General features: G+C 45.4%; 1 protein-coding gene and 1 long non-coding RNA gene across 14 annotated transcripts in view; one reads left to right on the top strand and one right to left on the bottom strand.

The window, feature by feature from the left end:
* The window catches only part of BOC (BOC cell adhesion associated, oncogene regulated), a 121,737-nt gene that overhangs the window by 29,926 nt on the left and 67,421 nt on the right, over positions 1–24,390 (bottom strand). For 8 of the 13 annotated variants that reach the window (XM_038582827.1, XM_038582829.1, XM_038582838.1 and 5 more), the window contains 3 exons: positions 10,521–10,775; positions 5,271–5,446; positions 4,338–4,616 (listed from right to left, as the gene is read on the bottom strand). In XM_038582827.1, coding sequence (XP_038438755.1) covers positions 4,338–4,616; positions 5,271–5,446; positions 10,521–10,555 — 490 coding nt within the window. In that variant the 5' untranslated portion in view covers positions 10,556–10,775. Of the gene's footprint in view, positions 1–4,337; positions 4,617–5,270; positions 5,447–8,869; positions 8,963–9,285; positions 9,442–10,520; positions 10,776–24,390 lie in introns of those variants that run through there. The other 5 variants (XM_038582833.1, XM_038582835.1, XM_038582834.1 and 2 more) reach the window with 3 other exon arrangements.
* Positions 9,687–23,913, top strand: LOC119867328. Its single transcript, XR_005383330.1, has 4 exons — positions 9,687–9,814; positions 11,050–11,128; positions 22,305–22,491; positions 23,523–23,913. It is a non-coding gene; the product is annotated as an uncharacterized LOC119867328 (long non-coding RNA).

Here is a 24,390-nt window from a genome sequence, read left to right as displayed (position 1 = left end):
AAGTTAAAAATGAACAATTACGTAGGAGTTCATTTGAATTATTAGAGGTAAGGGATCAAAAACAGTTTTCACATCGTATGCCAGCTCTGCTAAATTGTGATTCCTTGCTGGGCTGTGTTGAGAACAATTGTAAGGCTGAGTCAGAGTATAGAAAAAAGGAATATGGTGTCCATTGGCAAAGTCTGCTGTTGGTTCAGGTGCAGAGAGTGGGAACATGTGGGCCATGTAGAGTGGTTGGCCTCCTGGTGTAAAGCTTAGAAAAAGGAGTAAGGAAGAAAGGAGATCAAAGTCAAAAGTATCTTGAAAAGCAAGAGTTAGACAAGGTGGTCTGAAGTGAGGCATTAGCAGCAAGAGATTTACCACAAATAAAGTTTGGGTTCAATAGGAGAAAAAGTTCTGTGTGGAGGAGAGTGGGACGGACACCTCCAGAGAGTGAAGACAGCAGTTATCCACATGTGCTCCATTTGACCTGAAGACCAGAAGCCAATGTCCACAGAGAGGAGTGAAGTCCAAGTGTACTCCCAGCCCCCAGCGTCTAAGTAAAAGAGGTCTGAGGTCTGGACCAGGAAAAGTTCTTCTAGAGGCCTCCTTCACACCCTTGAATCCTCAAGCCATGTCTAAGACCCCACCATTGGAAGGTCCCGGTGATCCAGGAGTCCACGAAGACACAGGAGGTAGCACCTTGCTAGGTAGGCCAAACAGTGGGCGCTTTGTCTGAGGGTGAACATCTGAGCGCACGCAAAAATGGCCAGAGGAAAAGGAAGCCTTAAGTGTTGAGTGTGGGCGGGTGTGTGTGCGTGTGCACAGGCACGCCACGGCCCAGCCTTGCCTCTAAATTCAGACCATGCCTCGGTAATCCCTTCACCACTCAGCCTCCTTCCATCAGCCAACCAGCAAAACACAGCCCCCATTCTGCTCAGGAATGTGCTTTCGGAAACTTAATCTAACTGCTGAGTCTGGGCCAAATCCCCCATGGCATTAGCCCAAAGACAGCACCCCGTTCTGCTGCCTCTCCTGCCTTCCCGCCGCCACTGGCGCCTCCTCCTCTGAGCTGGGGAGGCTGCAGTTTCACTCCATTGCCACAGCCCCTGAGCCAGCTCTCCTAATTTCCAGCACTTCTCCATCCCGCCAGTCAGCTCCAAACATTTCACTTCTGATTCATGTCTCTATGACAAGCCAACAGATCTTGGCTTTCCAGCAAGATGCACTAGGCTTCTGCACAAGCCACTTCTCTCACTGTGCCTTCTGGGATACAACCAAACCCTCCCCTTTGTCCTCACTGTCAACTATAGATCCCTTCAAGTACCACAGAAAGAAGTGGCCAGGAATTTCTTTTTAAATAAAGGCAAAAAAAAAGGTCTCTCCTCACACAGACACATCTTGAAGTAGAAGGTGGGCTCCAACATAAATCTACACTCTAACTATCCTTTCCTGCAAAGAAAAGGTTCAGCCTGGCTCCTGATAAGGCCAAATGAACAGTTATGGAGTTTTCTGGGTCTTCACAGACACGTGCTGGCTATTTGCAGATGAGCAACCCTCCTAGATGAGCAGCAAAATCCTTTAAAGGCATGAATGCTACTAAAAGGCACTTTTTTTTTTTAAGATTTTATTTATTTATTCATGAGAGACATAGACAGAGAGAGAGAGGCAGAGACACAGGCAGAGGGAGAAGCAGGCTCCATGCAGGGAGCCCGACATGGGACTCAATCCCGGGTCTCCAGGGTCCCACCCCAGGCTGAAGGCAGCGCTAAACCACTGAGCCACCGGGGCTGTAAAAGGCACATCTTACTTGTAATAATGAACCACTGAAAGCAACCTAATGGTCCAGCAATAGAAAAAGGGTTCAGGACATAGTGTAGAGCCACCCAGGGGATATTTCAGGACCATTGGTAACCGTGATCCTGCTCTGCTTGTGGCTGGGGGCACAGATGACTAGTAAGGGGCATGGGGGGAGCTCGCTAGAGTGATGACTGCCGGGGTTGGTTATACATGTGAAAGATGAATCAGGTTGTTGACTTATTAGTCCACTTCATATACTTTGCTGAATTATACTCAACAGAAGAAATATGGTCATATGGCCAACAGAAAATGCTTACCACACAATGCTGAGAGGGAGAGAATATGGACAGAAACTATATATTCAGTAGATCACTACGAAAGCGTGAAATATGGGCATGCCTTATGTTCAGTGAAATAAGTCAGGGAAAGACAGATACCTATGATTTCACTTATAGGTAGAATCAAAAAAACAAAACCAGGGACACCTGGGTGGCTCAGCGGTTTGGTGCCTGCCTTTGACCCGGGGCGTGGCCTGGGATCGAGTCCCATATTAGGCTCCCTGCATGGAGCCTGCTTCTCCCTCTGCCTGTGTCTCTGTCCCCCCCGCCCCCTCTGAGTCTCTCATGAATAAATAAAATCTTAAAAAAAATAAAAATTAAATTAAATAATAAATAAAAAACAAAACAAAACCAAGCCCAGACTCACTGATACAGAGAATAGAGTGCTGACTGCCGGAGGGGAGGGAGGAGGGGTGGAAAATGGATGAAGGAGATCAAGAGGGACAAGCTTCCAGTCATAAAGTCAGTCATGGGGATATAATGTACAGCACAGGGAATTCAATCAGTGATAGCGACTGCGTGTGGCGACAGAGGGTAAGCAGACATATCGTGGTGACCATTTCACAATGGAGACAAATGTCAGATCGCTATGTTGTACACCCGAAACTAATACTGTATGTCAACTACACACTTCAGTCAAAAAAAAAAAAAGGAAGTACAGGTATGGATGAAGAGTGGAAGGATATACTCCAAAATGGTAAATGATGGTCATGGGATAATGGTGGGCTGAGGGGAAATGGTATTTTCTATAAATTCTATACTTTCTATGATTTTCGTTACAATTTAAAAATAGAAAGAGGACTATGATGGCAGGAGTGCAGCTCTGACCTCAGCCCTTCTTGTACGATGAGATGATCCCTCCCTACCCTCTACCTTCCCCACTTAAGTGCCAGTACCCTCCTGGCATCCCGCAAGCACAGGTAGGGGGGAGGGCCGGGCTGTGGCCGAAGGCCTGCCTCCCTCACTGAGCATGTGCTCCTGCCACCAAGGAAAATGGCTCCTATTGCATGAGGAGGCTCAGCCTGGCCCCCTGGGGGGACAGCTGAGGACCCACCCTGCCTTCTCCCTTCTCTGAGAAAAGGGCAGGGCTGATTGACTGTTTTCCAAGAAAACCAGAACACTGCCAGCAGCGTCTGCTCTGTTCTCTCACAGAGTGAAGTTCCTCCAAGGACCTGGGAACCATGGGGGGAGGCAGGGGTCCCCCCTCTTTTCTACTTCCTCATCTCCCACCACTTTCCTCCTGGACTCATGCCTCACACACCCCAGGGACCCCAGTCAACCTTTAAGGAGTATTTCAGAAGTTTGCTGTGTTAGGCATGACCCCTAACACAGGGGAGTGATGATGATGGTGACATGAAAGTCTGAAGCAAGGCTGTCAGGGGTTAGGGGACCCTGCTAGGTCAGGAGGGAACAAGGCTCCAAGGAAGAAGACGTCATTCTTAATAGTTCCTGGCCGTAGACTCATATATAAGAACAGATATTGGAGCTGCCCTGCAGCCTTCAGAAGTTTATTTCGTCAGTAGGTCTTGTCTCCCAGATGTACAATGGGTAGAAAACGAGGCAATGTGTGTTTTGCACGTAATATATGCAAGTGGTAATTACGTATTAAGGGTAGTATAAAGTCTTCTTTGAACATCCTCCTTGGACCAAATTGTACCCCAATCTTGTCCTCTTTTCTGTTCTCTTTACTCTTTGTCACACAGTTTTCTTTTCATTGTGTTCTATTATTTATACCCCAGGCCTTTGGATAATGCTTGCCCCTCAGACAGACAGGAGGCCAAGCATGGAATGGGCAGGTCTGTTTGGACTGCACATGGCCTTGCAAATGCTCTGACCATAACTGCCATGAGGATGGAGTGCAGGGGAGACAGTAAGCAGCTGGCACAATCACACCTAAAGTTAAGGGGAAAGTAGAAAGGCATGGCATGGCCCAGCTCTGGCGCCCACAGAAACAGTTCAAACATGTCGTGTCCCCCTCCTTCTAGATACTCACTCCAGACATGGTCCCTACTTAGAGAGCAGCTTCCTAGAGGCACAATGGTCCTCCACCATTGGGGACCACTAGGCAACTACCACTCTCTGGTTTGGAATTTCAAATTTGAGGGCCCCCTTTTATGTTAGGACTACTGACATGGGGTAGGAATGGTCTGGGGAAGAGAAAGAATGGGAGAGTCGAAGAGAGAGTGCACTGTGGCAGAGAAGCAAAGGAGCAGCACTCACTGGCTAGTGTCACAGTGGCTGGCACACTGGCCACGGCCCCTGCAGGCATCCGGGCCACACACTGGTACCGTCCCACGGTGTGGTTATTGAGGGCAGTGATGACGAGGGTACCGCGGGTGATGAGGATGCCCAGGGCATCATCTGAGCCATTCAGCTCTCTCCCATTCAGGCGCCAGGTGGTGTTCATCCATGGGGGTTCCACGACACAGCCCAGGATCACAGTTCCTCCGAGCTTCTGGACGGTGGAAGAAGGCTGGACAGTGACCTGAGGGATCTGGTCTGGAGGAAGAACAGCGACATAGCAATGAACAAACACCCCCGATGAAAGCAATACATGAGCACCCACACGGCCTTCCAGAGCTGAGCAATCCAGAGGGGTCGATCTTTTTCTGAAGAACGCTACTGTCCTTGGGTCCATTCCCCAGCCTGTACTTGTTCTCAGAAGGCAGACTGGAGTGGCAGCAAGGTGTAAAGGCAAGAGCTCGAGCATTGGAGTTGGACAGGACTGGGCCCAAACCCCAGTGCCACTGCTTCTGAGCCATGTCACTTGAGCCTTTTTATGTCTCTTACCTATAAAATGGGGCTAATGATACTTGCCTCCGAGGGCTGCTGTGAAGCTTACAAACAATGCATATCAACTGCCAGCCATAATCTCATATAGTAAGTGCTCAATTAAAGGCAGTCATTACTATTCCTCCTCCTCTGGTATATATTTGAAATACTAAAATACAACCACTATGAGGCTGCCAAGATGATTTCTCATCTTATTGGATGTATCCCTGAAGGCCAATGGGAATGAATTATTCTTTGAAATCCAGGAAAAGGAAGGCCTTTTTAAAGGGTTACTAGTGAATGTGTAATGCTTCCATTTGACATGGGCAGCAAAGTGTTTTATAAGAGGGGCAGGCTGAGAAAGGGAAGGAAAGCACTCACTCAAGTCAGCAAAGCAGCCTGCTGTGGCCAAGAGGAGGCAAGCAAGGGTGACCTCACGCCTTTTTTCTCTCTGAGTCGTCATCATCCCATGCAGCACGGTGTCACCAAGGGTCCAAGCCAACGTCCCATAAGCCACTGGAGTCACTTCAAGAGGTACTACAATCCCCCACACCACTCTGTTGTGAGAAAGAGAGAAATGGCCCTGGTAGTGAGTGAGGCTGCCTGCCATAGGGCCTGGCTCTGTCCCTTCACCCCCTGTCTCTACTGCACATGCTGGCAACATTCAAGATGTCAACCTGAACAGTGGCTGGAAAGCCAAAGAATACTCTCATTTCTTATCTAAAAGAGGCTTCTTTTAAGTAGTTCCCTTGAGCTAGAAGGGGATTTTACTGTGGTATGAGAGCCAGAGCCTTGCCCCATGTACTGGCAGCAACCAGGGCCTGTTAGAGGGTCTGGGACCTGCAGCCAGGGCCAAGGTCCAGGCAGTGAGCATCTCACACATTGCTGGGAAGGATGACCTCATCTTTATCACTGGCTTGCAGGAGGCCAGATGTCCATGGCCACATGGCATGCCATGTCACCAGTACCAGGCTATTGTGGACATCACCGTCATGTGTGTAATGCATGCTGAACCCCTTGTTTAGGCAATGTTACTAGTGAATCCTAAGGTCACAGAAATTCCAAGATCTTTTCAAATCTCTGTACTTTTAACCATAATAGAAGCCTCTTCACATTTTTTTTTTTCTATAAGTGCTCTGCACCTGGTGGGAGCTTAACAGAATTAGAATCAGGGTGATGTAGAATAGTGAGGCATCTCAAAGGTGGCTCAGAGGTTGGGCGTCTGCCTTCAGCTCAGAGTGTGATCCTGGAGTCCTAGGATCGAGTCCCAGGTCAGGCTCCCCGCATGGAGCTTGCTTCTCTCTCTGCCTGTGTCTCTGCCTCTCTCTATTTCTCATAAATAAGTAAATAAAATCTTAAGAAAAAAAAAAAAGAACAGTGAGGCCTTTTAACAGTGAGTTCTAGAGGAAAGCTTCATTAATAGATTTATAAACTAATTCCAAAAGCAAGTTTTGGTGTCCTCTCAATTTTCCAGATACTTGTTTTAATTCCCTACTTTCCCCCAAAGAAGTAACGTATTTATCTAGAACACTGCATGAGTTACCGATTTGAAAGATTCTAGGGAACGTGACCACAACAAGCTTCAGTTTCCCCAACTCTAAGAAAATTGCTGACACCTGTTTTGTCCCTGCCCCCAGAAAGGAAAGGGAAGGGAAGGAAGTAGGAAGCACGAAGGCAAGAAATGAACATAAAGTAATAAAAGTAATAAAGGGCAAAAAGAAGACAAGCAGACAGAGAGGACAGGACTGTTTCTGAGCACAGGGTGGCTGCAGAGGTGTTTTGGTTGTAAAGTCCACAAAGGTTTTACTGAGGAAATTCAGCCCAGACCCCCTCCTGCTTAACGAGGACCAGCCAAACAATTACTGTTACTTCTGCACCCTTGGTAATTTATAGGATTCAAAATGGAAACAGACCCCACTTTTGCTGCCAGCCACCAACTCGCTTTTATAAGCAAACAGGAGCAAAGAATGTATCTGGGGAGGGAAAGGGAGTGAGAAGAAGCAGGTATCTAAAGGGGGAGAAAGGAGTTAACTCCTTCACCCCCAGAACAGAGTTGTAAGCAGATACCATTTAATGACCCCAAAGCAGGTCACAGGAAGTCTCATTCACAAAATGCAGAACTAGGACAAATACAGGGAGGAAGGGGCATCACTGTAGGTACGATACATCTTATTTAGCAGCTGGGAAGTTGGAGTTGCTTCCTGGGCCAAGTTACCTAGTGAGCTTTGTCTAGAAAGAGAATTCCAGAGACATACATTTCTGAGAATTCTGTTATAATGGTAAAAAAGATGACTAAGGCTTAACTGGAATTCCTACAGTGTAACTTTGTCCCATTGTGAAACGAATGAGGTACAATTTCAAAGTTGAGTGAAGGCAACAGTAAAGTCTATTATTTTTCTTGGCAATGCAAAGTATGTCCAGATCCTTATTTTCCATGCATTTTCTCAGAAAAAGAGGAGAAATGAAGAAAAAAAATCAAAAACAGAGTGGAGAATAATTTCCTGACATGAATTCCTCATTGAGGCCTAGGTACTTGCTATTTTTAAGGGTTATTTGGATAAGAAAAAGAAAAGAAAATGCATCTGAGAAATTTAACTGCTGACATACATGCTCCCACTGAAATAATCTCTACCAAGCAGACATTTTTGAGACTTTCCAAAAACAACAACAACAGAATACACTTCTGGGGTTGAGACCAGTGAGAAATTATAGCCTCGGAGTATTTATTTTGTGAGAAAATTACAAACAACTGAGAATCCATAAGCAGCAGGAGGCAGGCAGCTCCACCTTCTCCCAAGAGGACTGGCTGGAGCACAGGAGGCCACATCTCCTCCCTGGTCAGCCAGGGCACTGCAGCTGTCTTGGAAAGAAAGGGAAGCCTTCATGGTCTTAAACACAAAACACACCCTTTGGATATCCTATGGCCAGTAACCAAGATGGATGAAATAGAAGAACATGGGATCTAGCAGATACCATACAGAGACTTATTTCTGAGAAAGCATGCTAGCATTCTTTCAGTGATTAAAAAAAAAGATCTGACAAAGCTTTTAGTTCCATTGGTTGAGGGGGCCTGGCCACATCATGAGAAAAGAAGTATTTCTGACCCCAAGTTATTATTATTATTATTTGCAAGTTTTCAATTCTGTAGAGTAAGATTCACTTTCCCCAAAGATCTTTGAAGGCAGAGAGGTTTTGCTCATAAGAGGTGATGCCAAGTGGCTGTGGGAAGGGGTAGGGGTGAGTGCTGGCAGCCCCCTGACCTCAAGAAACAGGGTAGCACTCCTGCTCAGAAGAGTGGCATCGCGGGAAATCTCTGGGACACAAGTGAATTTAGTTCTCAAAGGGCTGAATATAGGAGTTTAAATAGACTTAGGAGAAGAGTTTAAGAAAGGTCATTTTTACTTAAGAAGTTGTACTTTTACCCACAGACCTAATTAAAAAGAAAGATTTTAAATTAGGAGGGACCTCAGAGAAAATAAAATAGCAGCTTAGGATAACACCTATGGGTATCGAATGTTATAAATGAGGAAAGTAAGGAGCAGAGAGACTAAGTGATCTGCAGAAGGTCTCCTGGCTAATTAAGAGAGATTTAGGGCTCCAAGTCAGGTCTTCCGACTCCTCATCCCGGCCTTTCTCTACTTTCCAATACTGCCTCCCAGCAAACCGTTTCTGAAGTCATATTCACCAAGTGCGTAGAACTACTGTTAGGATTAAGTTTGGAATATTTTTTAATCTATTTCCTGAGGCACAAAAATAATGTAACTTTCTCTGAGGTTGCCGGGTGGCGCAGCGAATTAAGTGTCTGCCTCCTGGTTTCTGCTCAGGTCATGATCTCAGGGTCCTGAGGCTGCGCCCTGTGTCAAGCTCTGCGCTGGGCGGGGAGTCTGCTGGTCTCCCTCTCTCTGTGCCATCCTTGCTCGCACTCATGCACGTGCACTTTCTCTCAAATAAATATATATATATTTTTTAAAATAGAGTACCTTTCTCTTTGGTTTTCTTCATTCTTTTAGCATTTGCATTCAAATCTAGGATAGTCTTACTGCTCTTCACACAATCCCCTTCAGTAGAACCTTCTGCAATGGTGAAAATACATTTGCACCATCAGCGCCAGTCACTGGCCACCGGTGGCTACCAGATACTTGAAGTGTGGCTAATGCCACCGAGGAACTAGATTTTTAATGTATCCACACCGGGCAACGCAGGTCTACACTAATACGTGGAACATCTACCCAGACCACTCTGAGGTCAAACAGGAGAGAATAACAAAACTTCGATGTTAACTGTGAGCCATGCTGTAGCTTATGCCTTAACCACATGTTGCCGGAGTATCTACTAAAACATTATGTATATTGTGATTTCACTATTATCAGGTAGAAAAAACACTCCTGTGACCTACCGTCGAAGGCCCGATGCAAGGCCCTGTATCACAGGATGCGTTCGGGCAGCCCGGGGGGCTCCGTGGTTTGGCGTGATCCTGGGGACCCCGGATCAAGTCCCTCCCCGGAGCCTGCTTCTCCCTCTGCCTCTCTCCCGCTGTGTGTGTGGGTCTCCCATGAACAAATAAATTAAATCTTAAAAAAAAAAAAAAAAAATGCATCCCGCCCCGAGGAATGTTCAGTCATCGAGCGCCCGGCAAACGCCCACGCGCTCCCCACTTCCCAGCATCCTCCGCAGCTGGCGGCGTCATGTGACTAGCGGGGGCCAATCAAGCGCAGGCAGCCCTGTCACGTGTCAGCTGCGGGCTCCCGCTGCTAAGAGCTAGGGAACCAGAGCGCGGCTCCCGCTTCTCCTGTCCCCCGTGCTGCGGCGCGTGCCCCGGGTTTCGGCAGGCGCTGGGACGAGGTGGAAGTCAAGGCAATCCAGGGCAGGGGAAGAAATAAACCGTTGTTGCACAAAACCACTGAAACGTGGGCGATTCCTCTCCTGTAAGGACCTCAGCGTTCTTGACTTTAAGACCTTAGCCCATCAGATCAGTAATTCAGGTGCAAGTGGGAAGTGGCAAGTGAGAGCAGAGGGAGGGGCGCGTTTTCAATATGGGGTCTGCAGGAAGGGCTTTCTGGATAAAGGGTTTGGATGGCCTCTTGGGATAAGTAGCTGCAGGGCTGGTGGGGAAGGTCTCTCTGGAGGGTGGCGCATCAAGCAGCTTGGCTGTTACAGGTTTATCTTGAACGGTGGTCTGCAGACTTCTCATTTCCGCCCCCCCCCCCTTTTTTTTAAATTCATTTAAATTCAATTAACATATAATGTATTATTGGCTAGAGAAGTAGAGCTCAGGGAGTCATCAGTCTTCCATGATTCCCAGCGCTCATCACATCACTCCAGTTACCCAATCCCCTGCCTCCTCCCCTCCAGCGACCCTGTTTGTTTCCTATGATTAAGAGTCCTTATGGTGTGTCTCCTCCCTCTCTGATTTAGTCTTAAGTTTTTCCTCTCTTCCCGTATGATCCTGTTTTGATCTTGCTTTCTTATGACTAAAATATCCTGAGCCAATATCCCCAACACATTCACAGCTATTCCTAAATTAAATGCATGGGCTGCCGAACTAAAATGTAAAAAGAGTAGGTAAAAGTGAAACCATGTTTTGATGACATGATAATCATGATTGTTTTAGAATATAATTAAAGCTAATACCTTAAGACAGAAAGACTGGTTAGGGTTAGATGCATCAGTAAGGATATGGATGTAACCTCTTTCAAACGGTCTGCTTGAATGTTGATTATTTTGTTGACTTCTCATCAGGTGGGATTCCATGAGCGTTGTTTTTATATTTTCTTATGTGGCTTGAAGAGGGTCAGCTCTGCTGTTTTCTTCCTGTTAGCACGTGCTTGGATACTGCATACTCTTCAGCCCCCATTTCTTTGCAGCGATCTCTTTAAGCCACTTGTCCTTTTGTGAGCATTAATTTTTAAAAGTAAATTATATAATCTGTAAATCCACTTAACAGAGAACAGGAAAACTGGGGAGTGAATAAGCAAGTGAGTTCTCTGCGGTCTCGCAGAAGAGATCTCTTGCCATTGTTGGGACACATCACTTTGTCATATACAGACCAAAGGTACCACTGTCAACCCTAATATTAAATACCAGGAAAGCTGAATTTCTTTCCTATCCCTTTTTAAGACAGAAATTAACCTTAAAAGCCATCTCTAATATTTTCTTCTAGTACTCCAGTGACATTTATTATATTTTCCCTGTGGAGCTTGTGCCCCATTTTGAAGACTTCTAGAATGAAAAGTGGCAAGGTAAGAAACTGAGACTGGGTCATGCTGTGGAAGAGACTAGGGAAAAGAGTCTGAAATGGCCACCACAGACAGCGGAACCACTGATGGTTTTTGAGAAGGGAATATATAATCAAAGTGGCATTTGCCCAACCTGGGCTTCTTATTCACTGAACCCAAAATTTATAACAAGTTGCTAACCAACATGGACAGAGCCTATTTCCACCCAGGTAGGTGAACTCCTTTACCATCCATGGATGGGGAAAGGCGTCTAGACACAGCATGTGGGCTCTGGGGAAGAATCCCCCAGAGAGAAGCCACCTCTGCTTTCTGAGTAAAGGGAAGATGTGGTCCCTTGATTTGCCCATTGAACAAATCTAATCCTCTCTCACCTCCACCACTTGAGGAAAAAGTTACTGAGGAGTCACATTTCTTTGTCACATAAATCCCTTCCTTAAATTTCTCTTTAAGGAAATTTAAAAATCTAGCCATGAAGGGCAGTGTGTGTGTGGGGGGGGGAGGGGGGGACAAACCTTAAGAGAAAAGGAAAATCACTTTCTTTCTTCTACACTCCCTTCTCAATTCCCCCACCCTATTCCATATAAATTCAATTTGACAACCCTGCTAATTGGATAAACGCAGCTCCTAGAAAGCCATTCCCTTTTCTTTTTTTTGTTTTTGGAGGGCTCAAAACAGGGTGATTGTGCTGTTCTTTAACACGAATTCCATCTGCTTTATTTCTCTCTCTCCATTCACCACTCCTCTTGAATATTTATGAGGCTTTCCCTCCTCACAGATCCACTTTCCACCCCACCTCCATCCACCTTCCTCTCTCAGCCTCCCCATATCCACCCTCTGCCTCCAGCCTCCTCTCCCTTCTCTCAGAGCCGGACAAAAACCTTCCAAATGCACCCCCCCCTGCTTTAGATAAACACAGGCAGTGTCAAGTGTGAGGGGTAGGGGGAGGCAGGAGGGGGTTCAACTGCCAGTCAAGCCTCCCGCCTTCAATGAGGCCCAGGGGCCCACCCTAATCTGCTGCATGCTTGCCATATGGGGGCTGTGTTGCCCTGGGAAACACTAACAGGCAGAACGGAGCTTAATAGAGTCCATATTCATTGTAATGCAGTGAGATGGCTCAAGGCACCACTGCCCCTTCGGTCCAGTTTCATTCTTCTGCTTTCCTCTTTCTTTCTGGTTTTCCTCCCTTTTTCTTTCTTTCTTCCTTTCAAAAGGAAAGGGTCCCCAGAGAGCTCTAACCTGGAGATGCCTGAGCTGGCAGGAAGGCTGGGCTCTGGGGTTAGGAAGGACAGTGCTGGGGTAGGGGCTGGAGGTGGTGGGGAGAGGTGAGAAGTGAGGGCTTCAAGGGGAGCCAGCTGGGGAGCGGGGTACAGTACCTGCAAAGGGACATACTGTATGTGTGCAGGTGTGCACAGGCTTGAATCGAGCGTGGTGGAGTAGATATGGCCTGTCAAGGCCTTGGAACAACAGAAAATTTCGTATTTTAATCAGTTCTCTAAGCCTAGTATCCCAACACAACCCCCAATCCCAGTCAAGTCAAGGTCATTTTAAAGCCAGTGCCACCTAATTCCCTCAGGTGTCAGGCCCTTGGCCAATTCCCAGCTCTTCACAATTGCCTTGAAAAGTCACAGGTGGTGCAACAGTATGAAACCACTTCAAAAATCTCTATAGGGGCAGAAGACCCACCAGCCTGCCACACTGGGGCCTATTTCCTCCTCTAGCAGGCTGGCACTGAGGAAGAGGGGACAGTTGTAGTTTGCCACAGCCAAACTAGGGCATATGAGGCCCACTGCATGGACGGAGTGGGCTTTCTAGAGATTAGGCCTTGTCATAAGTATATGTGCTGGAAATGAGACTTGGGGCTCTCAGACATCTTGGGGATCCCAGAGGTGATCCTTTCCCAAGGCCTAAAAGGAGGGCAGAGAATGTAGGAGGGGAAAAGAGTACATTCCTCCCAAGTTCTCAGAAAAAATAAAATTGGTACCCAGAATACAAGTCCTCAAAGAGTAAATCCCTATGACTGTCATATCAGTTTCATAAGTTGTAAAACAAAGCTATTTGTTCTGTGACTGTAAAAGTCACAAATTTAAAATCAAGATAGAAAATAAAAGCAAACCAAAGCAATTAAAGCTTTCATGTACTCTCCTACACCTAACACGTTAATCCCAAGGTGTCTGGCATGTGGAAAGAGACCAGTAAATGGTTGCTAAAAGAATGAAACCTGTATGTGCTCCTATAGTTTTACCACTACCGACCAAGAACTTGAAACTCTTTACCCAGCGGACAACTACAGTCAGGGTTCAGATGGGTGACGTACTTTAGCAGAAGCATAATGCTGCTGGTAAAGATACAGCAATGCCCCTGCCATAGTGATGCCAGGATCTGTTACAAGGCCTTTTTGTTACCCGCATCAGCCAATGCCGAAGTCAGATAAAACTTCTCAAAGCAAGGCAGATACTGGTGCTTGGTGTGGTTTACTTTTGCCCTCCAAACTTGATATCTTCCACTTGCCTTGCTCTTTCCCACTAATATGCATCCAAAATCTGTGGTTTCCTGAGCTCCACCCATGGGAGACCAACTATAGGGAAGTATATAAAAGTTCTTAGAAGTTTTCTTTACTTCTGTTATCTTGATTTTAAGGCTCTATTACCCAGCAACACTACAGGAAATGTACAGTGGGTATTTTAAGAGCTAGGTAGAATTTCAGTTCCTATTTGGAAAACCTAAATAGCATTTGGTTATCTGAAATGCTACCCAGAAGCCAGCCTCAGCATTAAATCCATTTACATCCATTAGAGACCCATTAAAGGGAATAATACTTTTCTGAGGACTCCAAACCAGAGATGAAGACACACAACTGAGCAGGGTTGTACAGGACTCAGAGCACTTATCCTCCCTTTAGAAGAAGCCTGTCCCTCCAACTTCATTTTTTCTATAAGGTCTTTCTCCCAGTTGTTTGACCCCAGCATTCTCCAGGTGTTTCAGAGAAGTGCTCCACAAGAGAGTGAATGGGGACGCCCGGTGCTTCACTGCCAGCCAGTCCTGAAGCACTCTGGGGGCTCAGCAGAGAAGTCAAGCTCTTCCCAGGCTTCCCTGCAATGAGCACTTTGGTCAGTCATCTTACCACTGATGTGCCTGATGTGGTTAATAGCCAACTCAAGGAAAGTGGGAACAGCTTCTCTGGTCTTGAACAAATACTTGCCTTTCATTTCAATGCTCAGAGGACACTCGCTAATGATGTATTTATACAAACATGTACTCAAATTTACCTACTCCTCTGGTCTTGCCTAAATATGATCAGTCATAAGGACTCAGAGAAGCCAGAGAAACACAATGCAAGCCCCATGTCACTTACAGTTTTCTAGTGGCCACATCTTAAAATCAAGTGAAAATAATTTTAACATCGATCAACACAATATATCCAAAATAACATAATTATAATTAATATAAAATTAACAAGGTGTTTTATATTTTGTTTCATACTAAATCTTCTCAATCTAGTGTGTATTTTGTATTTACTACACATCCCAATTCGGACCGACCACATTTCAGGCACTCAACAGTCACATGTACCAGTGGCCACTGCTGCTGGCCACCATGGGTCTAGAGCCCTCAGGTGGCTCCCTGACCCACTCCTCTCCCCATGCAATCCACCTCCACATTGTCACCTACCTTCCTTCTAGAACATCAAGCTCAACCAATCAGTAAAGATAAGTGGGTAGCCACCACCTATTGAATAAACATCTCCTCCAGGCCATAATTCATAATACATATAATTTGTTTTTTTTAAAAGATTTTATTTATTTATTCATGAGAGATACACACACACACACACACACACACACAGAGGGTGGGGGGCAGAGGGAGAAGCAGGCTCCATGCAGGGAGCCTGATGTGGGACTCAATCGCGGGTCTCCAGTATCATACCCCGAGCTGATGGCAGCACTAAACCACTAAGCCACCGGGGCTGCCCAATACATCTAATTTGATATAAGCCTCTCAGTGGTCCTGTGAGTAAACCACACCAAGCACCAGTATCTGCCTTGCTTTGAGAAGTTTTATCTGACTTCGGCATTGGCTGATGCGGGTAACAAAAAGGCCTTGTAACAGATCCTGGCATCACTATGGCAGGGGCATTGCTGTACCTTTACCAGCAGCATTATGCCTCTGCTAAAGTACTGTCACCCATCTGAACCCTGACTGTAGTTGTCAGTTGGGTAAAGAGTTTCAAGTTCTTGGTCGGCAGTGGTAAAACTATAGGAGCATTATATATGTTTCATTCATTCATATACACTTGCACTGTGTTTCTCTGGCTGCTTTGAGTCCCTATGACTGATCATATTTAGGAAAGACCAGAGGAGGTGAATTTGAGCATGTATTTGTATAAGTGGATCATTAGTGTCCTCTGAGCAGTGAAACGAAAGGCAAGTATTTGTTCAAGACCAGAGAAGCTGTCCCCACTTTCCTTGGGTTGGCCGTTCTGGCTCTTAACCACATCACACACATCAAGTGGTAAAATGATTGACCAGAGTGCTCATATAATATGGTCAACACATTTTATAAATGAAGAAATTAAAGCTCAGAGTGATTAAATATTTTGTCCAAGATTACACAGATGGTAAATCACAGTTGGGATTTGAACAGCTTCTAACTCAAAATTTTTTGGTTCTTTTCACTCTACTGCTTTAAAGAAATTATAGCATAATAATTGATGGATTGTTAGCCATTAAAAATGATAATTATAAAGATCAAGTAGTAACATGAAAAATATGTAAAAGAAGTTAAAAAAAAAAAAACATAGATCTCATTTTGTAAAAAGCATGTAAGCAGTTAGCTGAGGCCTAGAAAGGAACAGGAAACAAAAGCAGCTGATTTGAAAATGTGAAGGAAGTAGGGGTGATTTTTTTTTCCCCTTTTGAGGTTGGTTAAAAACAAGCAAATGAGCTAACAGACCCACCTTCCACAGCTCCCCAACTGAGTATGATTAAATACAGCCCAAACTCCTTCACACAACCTTCCAGGTCCCTTATAATTGGGCTGTAGGTGACCTTTCTCAGGTCTTCCTCCTGCAAGTTCTAAAATCTGTGCAAGCTGCATTTTTCACCCTTACTTCTGCCAGAACCATCTCCCCTTTCTCCCTTCATTCCACCAGAGGAACTCTCATAACTACCCTTCAGAGCTTACCTAAAGTGTCACAATATGCCGCCTCCGGTGACTATTCCTCATCCGTTTCCCCAGGGCTTTTGCACATCTACTGTAACATTTCCACAAGAATTTGTGTATTTGATCCTGTGTGTGTCTGTGATGGGTCTCTGATCTCTACCCTCCCACCCTAGACTGTAAACTTCCTGAAGGCAAGGCCGTGTTGACTTTATCTTGGTAACCCTAGCATCTAGAAAAGCCTTGGTGCATCACAGGGGATCAGGCAATGTTTGCCAAACTGAAGGGTTTGTTCAGATTAGAAATTTGAGATTGAGCAGAAATGTTCATCTAGCCCTGGACCTATAGGAGGAATGCACGGAGAAAGACTCACAGTTACTGGGGGCGGAACCAAGGGGTTTTTCTAGGGGCAAAGGACTACAGCCATGGCCTTTATTTTTCAAAACCAAATGGCCCTTAGATCATTGTAGGCAGCCCTGGGAGGGAGGGCCAAGCTGTCTGACAGAAGTCAGTGCCTCTGCAGATGCTCCTGTGGCTTGGGGCTTCATTCAAGGACCTTCTTTGTTTTCCTTCTTATCTCTCTTCCCAAAACAAACACCCTACTAAGCTTGAGACTTGGGCTTCCTGCAGCCACTGAACTGTAAGGAAGGTAATCTAGGAAGATACTGAGAGTAGGTATTATATGGCATCAATATGACCCTAAGTGTGAGGCCAGGCTGGAAGGAAAGAGGCATGGAAGAAGGATGGCTGGGAAGCGGAAGAGGGAAGAGAGCAGAGATGCGAGAAAGGCTGCTACATATGCTGAGTTCCCACTCTTGGCCAAGCCCGGAGCTTTGGGCTTCATGTGCCCCATCAGTTTTAATTTTCACAAACCAGGAAGTGTTATTGTCCCTGAGAGGTTATCAAAACCCTCTCTATGCTTTATCACATAAGGATTTTAGGGGGCATCTCAAGGTTTTATTATAGACTTGCCTTTTTGTTAAGTGACAGTGTTGGAACTCAGCAGGATCAAGTACTGAAAAATCATAAGCCTTGGGGTTTAGACATGAGCTCTGCCACTTCTACCCCTCGTGAAGTAGGCAGTTTTGGGTAAATTAATCTCTGAGTCTCAGTCTACTCTCTGTGAAAATTAAATTGATAATACCTCATTTGCTGACCTGCTAAAGAGAGCTAATGCAGTTGATGTGAGAGCAGCCTGGCACACGGCAATCAGGCAATAACTGGGGGGACAGGTGTCATGGAAGCCATTGACTGGAGGTCTAATTTCATACAGTGGCACTGCCACTGAGTGGACTCTGAGATTCATGTACTTTAAGACTTCAAGATGTTGCATTTTAAGAACTCCTGATACATGTGATACCATCTCTTTGCTTGTTCCTTCCATGCTGTAAAAAATTAAGCAAAGGCCTGATTTGCTGTATTACACACATGCATCAGAATTGAGAAACAGTCTTTGTTGAAGAAAAAAGAAAACAGTAATACCTACATTCTCAACAGTGTTTTACAGAACTTCACAATAGCTCTGTGGGATAAGAGATCCACGGAGAGTGCTATAGTATTCCCAAGTTTCCACCAAGACTTGGTTTCTAGCCTCTTACTCTCTACCCAACACTAATCCATATTTACATCACTTAAGCTAATAACTTCTCCCACCACCTCTCCCTCACCCTGTTTATGCCCTCTCTCTGCACTCTCTTGATGATGATAATGACGATAATGATCCTAATTTCTCCGTAGTGTCTCTACATGTTCAGAGAGAAAAGGGAAGAGATCCCCATCAGACAATAGGCCATTTGGGACAAGAAGTTATGAAGAAGATGTGTTTATAGAGAAGAAAACATTCCCCTGATCCCTCTGACCCCTACTCCCAGCCCAGCCCCAGAAAGGAGCTCACCTCTGACCCTGTCAGTAAAGGAACAAAGCCACCTGCTTCTATCCACCTACCTGCTTCTAATTACAGCCTATGGTCAGGGCTATATCCACACAAGTAAACAATGAAGTAAAATGGTAACATAGTGACTGGAAAGGAAACAGGAGCATCCACTCCCAAACCTTCTGGTGGTGGTGGTTGACAAGAGCCCATGTAAGAGGAATTAGAGTCTGGATAGACAGCGGGGATAGGGTATATAAACAAACCTGTCTTAGGACCTGAACAGCACTTAAAGCAGATCTTAACAGCTTAGTGTCCTATCTCCTAGGACAAAGGAAAAATGATCCTGTTTAAGTGATGAGTATGTAAACACAAACCTTATTACCTATCCTAAGCAGGCTCAGGGGAAGGCTGGGACTCAATTCTATCTGGAAGTAGCCACTGAAAGCAATGGAGCCCTGAGAAGAATGGGAAGTATAATGCCTGGAAGTACACCAGAGAGCAAGCACTGCTCAGTCTCAACGTACACAGAACCACAGAAATAGCTTCTTCCCCAAATCATCCAGAAAGGGATCAGGCTTTGCCTCAGAAGTACAGGAAGACAAACAGGGGCAATCTAACCTACTTAGTGTTCCTGCGGAGAGGAGCATGTAGCATAGCTGGCAACCCCAGGTTCATGATCGAAGCACAGGGCCCTGAGGTGGACGAGGAGCAGTATTCGGGTCAGTTCAGCAAACCCACACTGAGTAGCCCCCAGGTACCACACACTGGCAGAGGGTGCAGCCTCCCATCCTTGAAGAGCTTGGAACCGAGTCAACTCTCTGCTTTGACAACATCTTTCTATTATACCAAAATTTAAATGCATCAGGGAAGGAGCTTCAGGGAAGCTTCAGGGAAGGAGCAAAGATAAACCACAGATTTTACTAAGTACAGGCAAGGAACCAGAGGCCTTAGAGGTTTGATAAATGTGTCACACACTTGAGCATGCACGCACGCACACACACTCTCAGGCCCTGCTCAGCACAGAAGGCTATTCCTCCAATGCAGCCCCTTTCACGAGTCCTAAAAGAACCCTCCTTTCTATCTAGGTTCATCTGCAGCATAGTCCTAGAAGATCAAAGACATCAGTAAAGGCAGGAAAGAGGCTTGGAGCTAACAGAGGCCAATGAGCTCTTAAGTCTCAGCTTTATCACTGTCACTGCTCACTCTGTATCAGAACTTGTTTGCAAAGCTCTCTTCTGGACACATAGTAGGTATTCAATGAATTTTTCCTAAGCTGTCAAGACCTGCTTCCAAGATTTTTTCCAAGTCTATTTGGTTCTTGGAATTTGCTCTGATGAACTCCCAAAGGCGTTCTCACTGCAAAGCAGAGCTTCCTTGAATTGGGGAAGGTGGTGCTTGAGTGTCTGATATCTGTTCCTATCTCCAACCAGGATGTGGTTCTTATTCAGTGGAGGTGGTGGGCAGGACGCAGGTCTTTCCTGTTGTAGCATCCAACAGCATGAAGTGGGTGGGGGTAGGCTTGCCAAGGAGGGGGTAGGGAAGAAAATGTGAGAGGTAGGCACCTGAGGAAACTCTTCTGTTCAACGCATGTCCCTGGCATCTGCTGTGTGTCAGGCAGTGGTTAGGAACCCAGCTCTTGTTCCCCTAGGGAGTTCTGCACTTCCCCTGTGGAGGTACCATCACACTGTTTTTGGCCTGCCTGGCTACTAGATCAAAGGCTACAGGAATCAGGAATGGTGAGACTATTCACAAGGGCATTGTCAGCATCTAAAACAGTTCTAGGTACTCAGCAAATACCTGTTGAGTGAGCCAATAACAACCTGAGGCACAAAGATGAAGGTCAGGGCAGACAGAAGAAAGAACTATAGTCATCTAGTCAAGGAGGGAGCTTTTCCTTAGAAGCTGGCCATTTAGGAAGCTGAATTGAAAAGACTTTGATTTACTTTGTTAGGTGAAATAATCACCACTAACTCCAATTAAGCTGTCACCTGCAATCATTTTCTGTGTCCCTTCCTCCTGATGATTAAACAACCAATGGTACCAGGCCCATACCTACACCCTTCACATGACTCAAAGCTGGTCTCGGGTTCTGTGACCCAGAATGAATGAGGAACAGGCTGCTGCTTCTAGGTCTATCTGGATCTAGGGTTGACTCAAGCAAATGCTGGGCAAAATCAGCCCCAAACCCCAAAACACCAACACACACACCATCCCCTAACAGGCTCATGCATGCTGACAGGCAATTTGAAGCATTCTCATGAAAAGCTAAGCCTTGGGGCCAAACTGCTGAAGTCAGGACCAAGATGGGAGATCAGGAGCTAGGGCTCTTCAGTTGGCATCTGACGGCACAGTGACATGAACAAGATCTCTCCTAGACCTTCCTGCAAGCCAGAAACCCTTCCCCTGAACTTAGAAGAAACCACTTTGATGTAGGACAACAAAATCTATATCGCACACGGGAATAGTGGAAGAAAAAAAAAGAAATTAGGTTAGTAATTCATCTAGAATAATGACTGGTACAAAGTAGTAGGCTCGATACAGGAGAGCAAGTTATTAAATTTTCATAATTCCCTTCAGGGTTACTTTTAGGAATACTTTCATTAGTCTGATCATTGTTGCAGGTTTATTCCTAGTATTTCAACAAGAGACCTTAGAATAGGTAGTTATCTCGGGCGCCAGACACCCCCACCTGTGCTCTCTGGGCATGTGCATTCACCTCTAAGACAGACCCACATGCACCCACGCGTGCATGCACATGTGCTCACACAGCAAACAGCTCCAGCTGCTCAGTATGCTTTAGAAGCATGACAGTTTACTTTCTTTCCCATCTGACCTCATGCAAACCCACTTTCTTCACCACCTCCCTGACCCCCCGCCAAATACACATATTTAGTCCACAGCCCACCCCCACTCTCAATTACAGAGCTCTTTCAAACCACTGAAAACTTAAAATAAATACCAATTTGGAAACCTGAAGCATGCTCTGGTCCATCTGTGTGCCGGCCCCTACCTTCTGCTGGAAGCCCCCAACCCCATCTCCGGTCAGCCCTCCCCAACTTGTAAAGCACAGTGGCCTTGGTTGCAGGGCTGGCACACGCAGAGAAAACAAACACATGGAGTCATGCCAGCTGGGTCAGGCACCACTATTTATAGCAGGAGCAAAGCGTGGGGAATTGGAGAAACGTAGTGAAGGGTCAGGAGCAGCAGGGGTGGGGATAATTCTAGCCTGCTGTTCCAGGGCTCCAACAGCTGCAGAGAGGATCCCCTGCCGAAGCGCCGCCACTCCCAGGTGCAAGCCATCCTGGGATGACTAATACCATTGCCGCGCAGGAGGGGAACTGAACACCTCTGAGGCAAAGCGCCTGCTAGCTTGCTCATTTTTGTATCCCCAGCATCAATCACAATGCTTGCACATAGGAGCAGCACAATAAGTATCTGATGATTAAATGAAGAGATGAGCTCTTCTCTTCCTGACTACCCCCATAGGATTATGCCACAGACGACTGAGAATAATGGGTAGAGGGGAGGTTAGTGAGGAATGCCTAAAATGGCTCTTTAAAAACCTAGTGGTTGTAAAAGTGCGACAAGCAAAAATAACTGAGGGAAATGTTATGTTGAGAAAAACAAGTTCGGTTTCTTTACTGCAGGCCTTTTCAGAGCCTTTAATATGCTGTTATGCACCGTGAATCACCAAGAGGGGGACAGAATATGCACTGAAGTCTAAACTCACTTAACCACAGGCCTGGACTTACTTGACCACAAGCCTGGACTTATTTGACCACACTACACTTTTTCCTCAGAGTACCATTAGTGAGGAGAATTTCATCAAATACACTTTGGGAAATGTTGGCCTAAGAGGTTCCTGGAAAATATCCCAAAAGCAACTTGTAAGACAGCATGATTCCATTTTTGTAATTTAAAAAATTGCATATGATGTGTGGCATATACTTATTCGGAGGCCACAAGACACTTAAATGTTAACATCATTTATCTCTAAAGATTAGGGGATTTGTACTTTTTACATTAAAAACTTCAGAAATATTCAAAGTGGTTTGATATGTAGTTATCACTTTTATAATTAAAAAGACAAATTTTTAAAAAAGTGACCTCCAAATAGCATGTCATCACTGTTCTTTTATCTTCCCATAGGCCTCAGGACCTCATTTCCCAACAACCCTGTGGACCAATAAAAAGGCTGTTCTTTGCTCCATTATCATATCCAAAGAGATTCCTGTGTCCGTCTGTTAACATTCAGAAACTTAGGCTTGTAAGGAACACCTCCTCTAATTCCAGGATCTGCTGCTTCCATACAATATGGACAAGTGTTACGGGAAAAGTAAACATATTTAATATTCTGTTTAACCTTTACAAATCTGAAATTACTTTGTTTAGTAAATTGTACAAAGTATCCATTTAGAAGTTAGTTTGCTGAAATTATCATGTTGGGCATATGAACATTTAAAGACTGCCTTTTTCCCTAACTTGCTTATTTCCTAATTTAACTGATTTGCAAATGTAATTAAAAGTCATTGGGACGCCTGGGTGGCTGAGTGGTTGAGCGTCTGCCTTTGGCTCAGGCCGTGATCCTGGAGACCTGAGATCGAGTCCCACATCAGGCTCCCTGCATGGAGCCAGCCTGCTTCTCCCTCTGCCTGTGTCTCTGCCTCTCTCTCTCTCTGGGTCTCTCATAAATAAATAAAATCTTAAAAAAAAAAAAAAGTCATTGAGATTTAGTAAATATACCAAGTTTTGTTGCGATACGGGATTAAGGAAGATACTTAGAAGAAATCATCAATCTTAGTATCAAAGTACCTGACCATTTGTTGAGCTACTATGTGTGAGATAATGTGCATGCATTGTTGTCTAACCTCTAAACAAGGCTATGAATCAGGTGGTATAGTCATCCCCATTTACAGATGCACCAATTGAGGCTCAGAGAGATTAAGCATCTTGCTCAAGTAAAGAGTCCAAAGCCAGGGCTTTTCTGCTTGCCCTGTTGGTCCTGATGTCCTTGGTCACTTCAAACAGATATACAATGACCTGCTTTCCAAAGGAGGAACTATGAAAGGCTGAAAAAAACCAGAGTCAGTCTGAGTTAGAGTCATGGACTAGCTACCATGTTTTGGGAGGGACTGGTTTGGCAGGTCCCACAATGCATTCTGCATTCAAACTCCTAAAGATGTGTTGTCCCAAACGCCACTGAGAGTCAGTCCTGATGTCTGAGAGCTCAAATCCCATTCAAAAGTTGGCAGCAGTGTTTTGAGTCTGGATCCAAGTTATATGCACCAGCATGTTAGCAAGAGACAATAAAACTCTTCCATTTCCTAACCTGGCTTCTCTCTCATCTTCCTTCTGTTCTTACACAAGCATTAGATTGAAGGTTGCCAACTCCGGCTGCACAGAAGAATCATCTGGGGACACTAAGACAGACCAATACCCGGGCAGCACCTCAGACAAGTATAAACCCCAGTTCAGAGGTGGAGTCAAGGCATCAGTATTTCAAAACTCTTCCCTGGAAACAGCCAAGCTTGGGAACCACTGGGCGTCTCTGCCTTGGATTTAAGGCCCATTTTGATAAAGAAGGTCTATCAGAAATCCTTTGGCTACACCGGATGCCATGGCTGGGATTGAGAATTCTGTATAAGAATGTTCCCTACTAAATTATTTTAAGGAAACTCTTGTAATTTTTAATGCTAAAACCTTTTTTTTTAATTCCAAAAGTTGGACTATCTTTAAAGAATAAAAACATTTTCTTAAAGCTTCTCTCACACTTCCTTAGATATTTTCTGGACTTTCAGATTCCTAGCTTTCTTTTCTTCGCACAGAAAGAAAAACCCAAAGGGAGGCCATCACTGCAAAGAGTGCCTACTTTGGGGGCCAAGTTAGCCTCGGCAGTAGAAAAGGAGATTCAAACAGGTCCTTGGGCCACAGGTCCTTGTCAGACTGGGGCCATCACCACTACTTCTGGGGCCTGGGAGGTTAGCAGAAGACAGGAAGTTTTTCAAGCACATGCTCATTTTAGTGTTTGCACGTCCAAAACCTAAAATGGCAGCAATGAGTCCTTTAACAAAGGCAGGACAGTCTCCAGAGGCTCATAGACCACCAGGAAGTGGGACAGGTGTTGACCATCCAGGGTCCCCACATCCACTTAACACCATACTGGACAGAGGGCTTTGGTTCCACTGGAATGGTCTTTTTGATGCCCCAAAGGGTTAACAGCTTAACCGCTAGCTTC

This window comes from Canis lupus, chromosome 33 (genome assembly GCF_011100685.1).
Source record: "Canis lupus familiaris isolate Mischka breed German Shepherd chromosome 33, alternate assembly UU_Cfam_GSD_1.0, whole genome shotgun sequence".
NCBI lineage: Eukaryota > Metazoa > Chordata > Mammalia > Carnivora > Canidae > Canis > Canis lupus.
The sequence above is the reverse complement of the archived record's forward strand: the minus strand, read 5'-3'. Positions and strand labels throughout refer to the sequence as shown.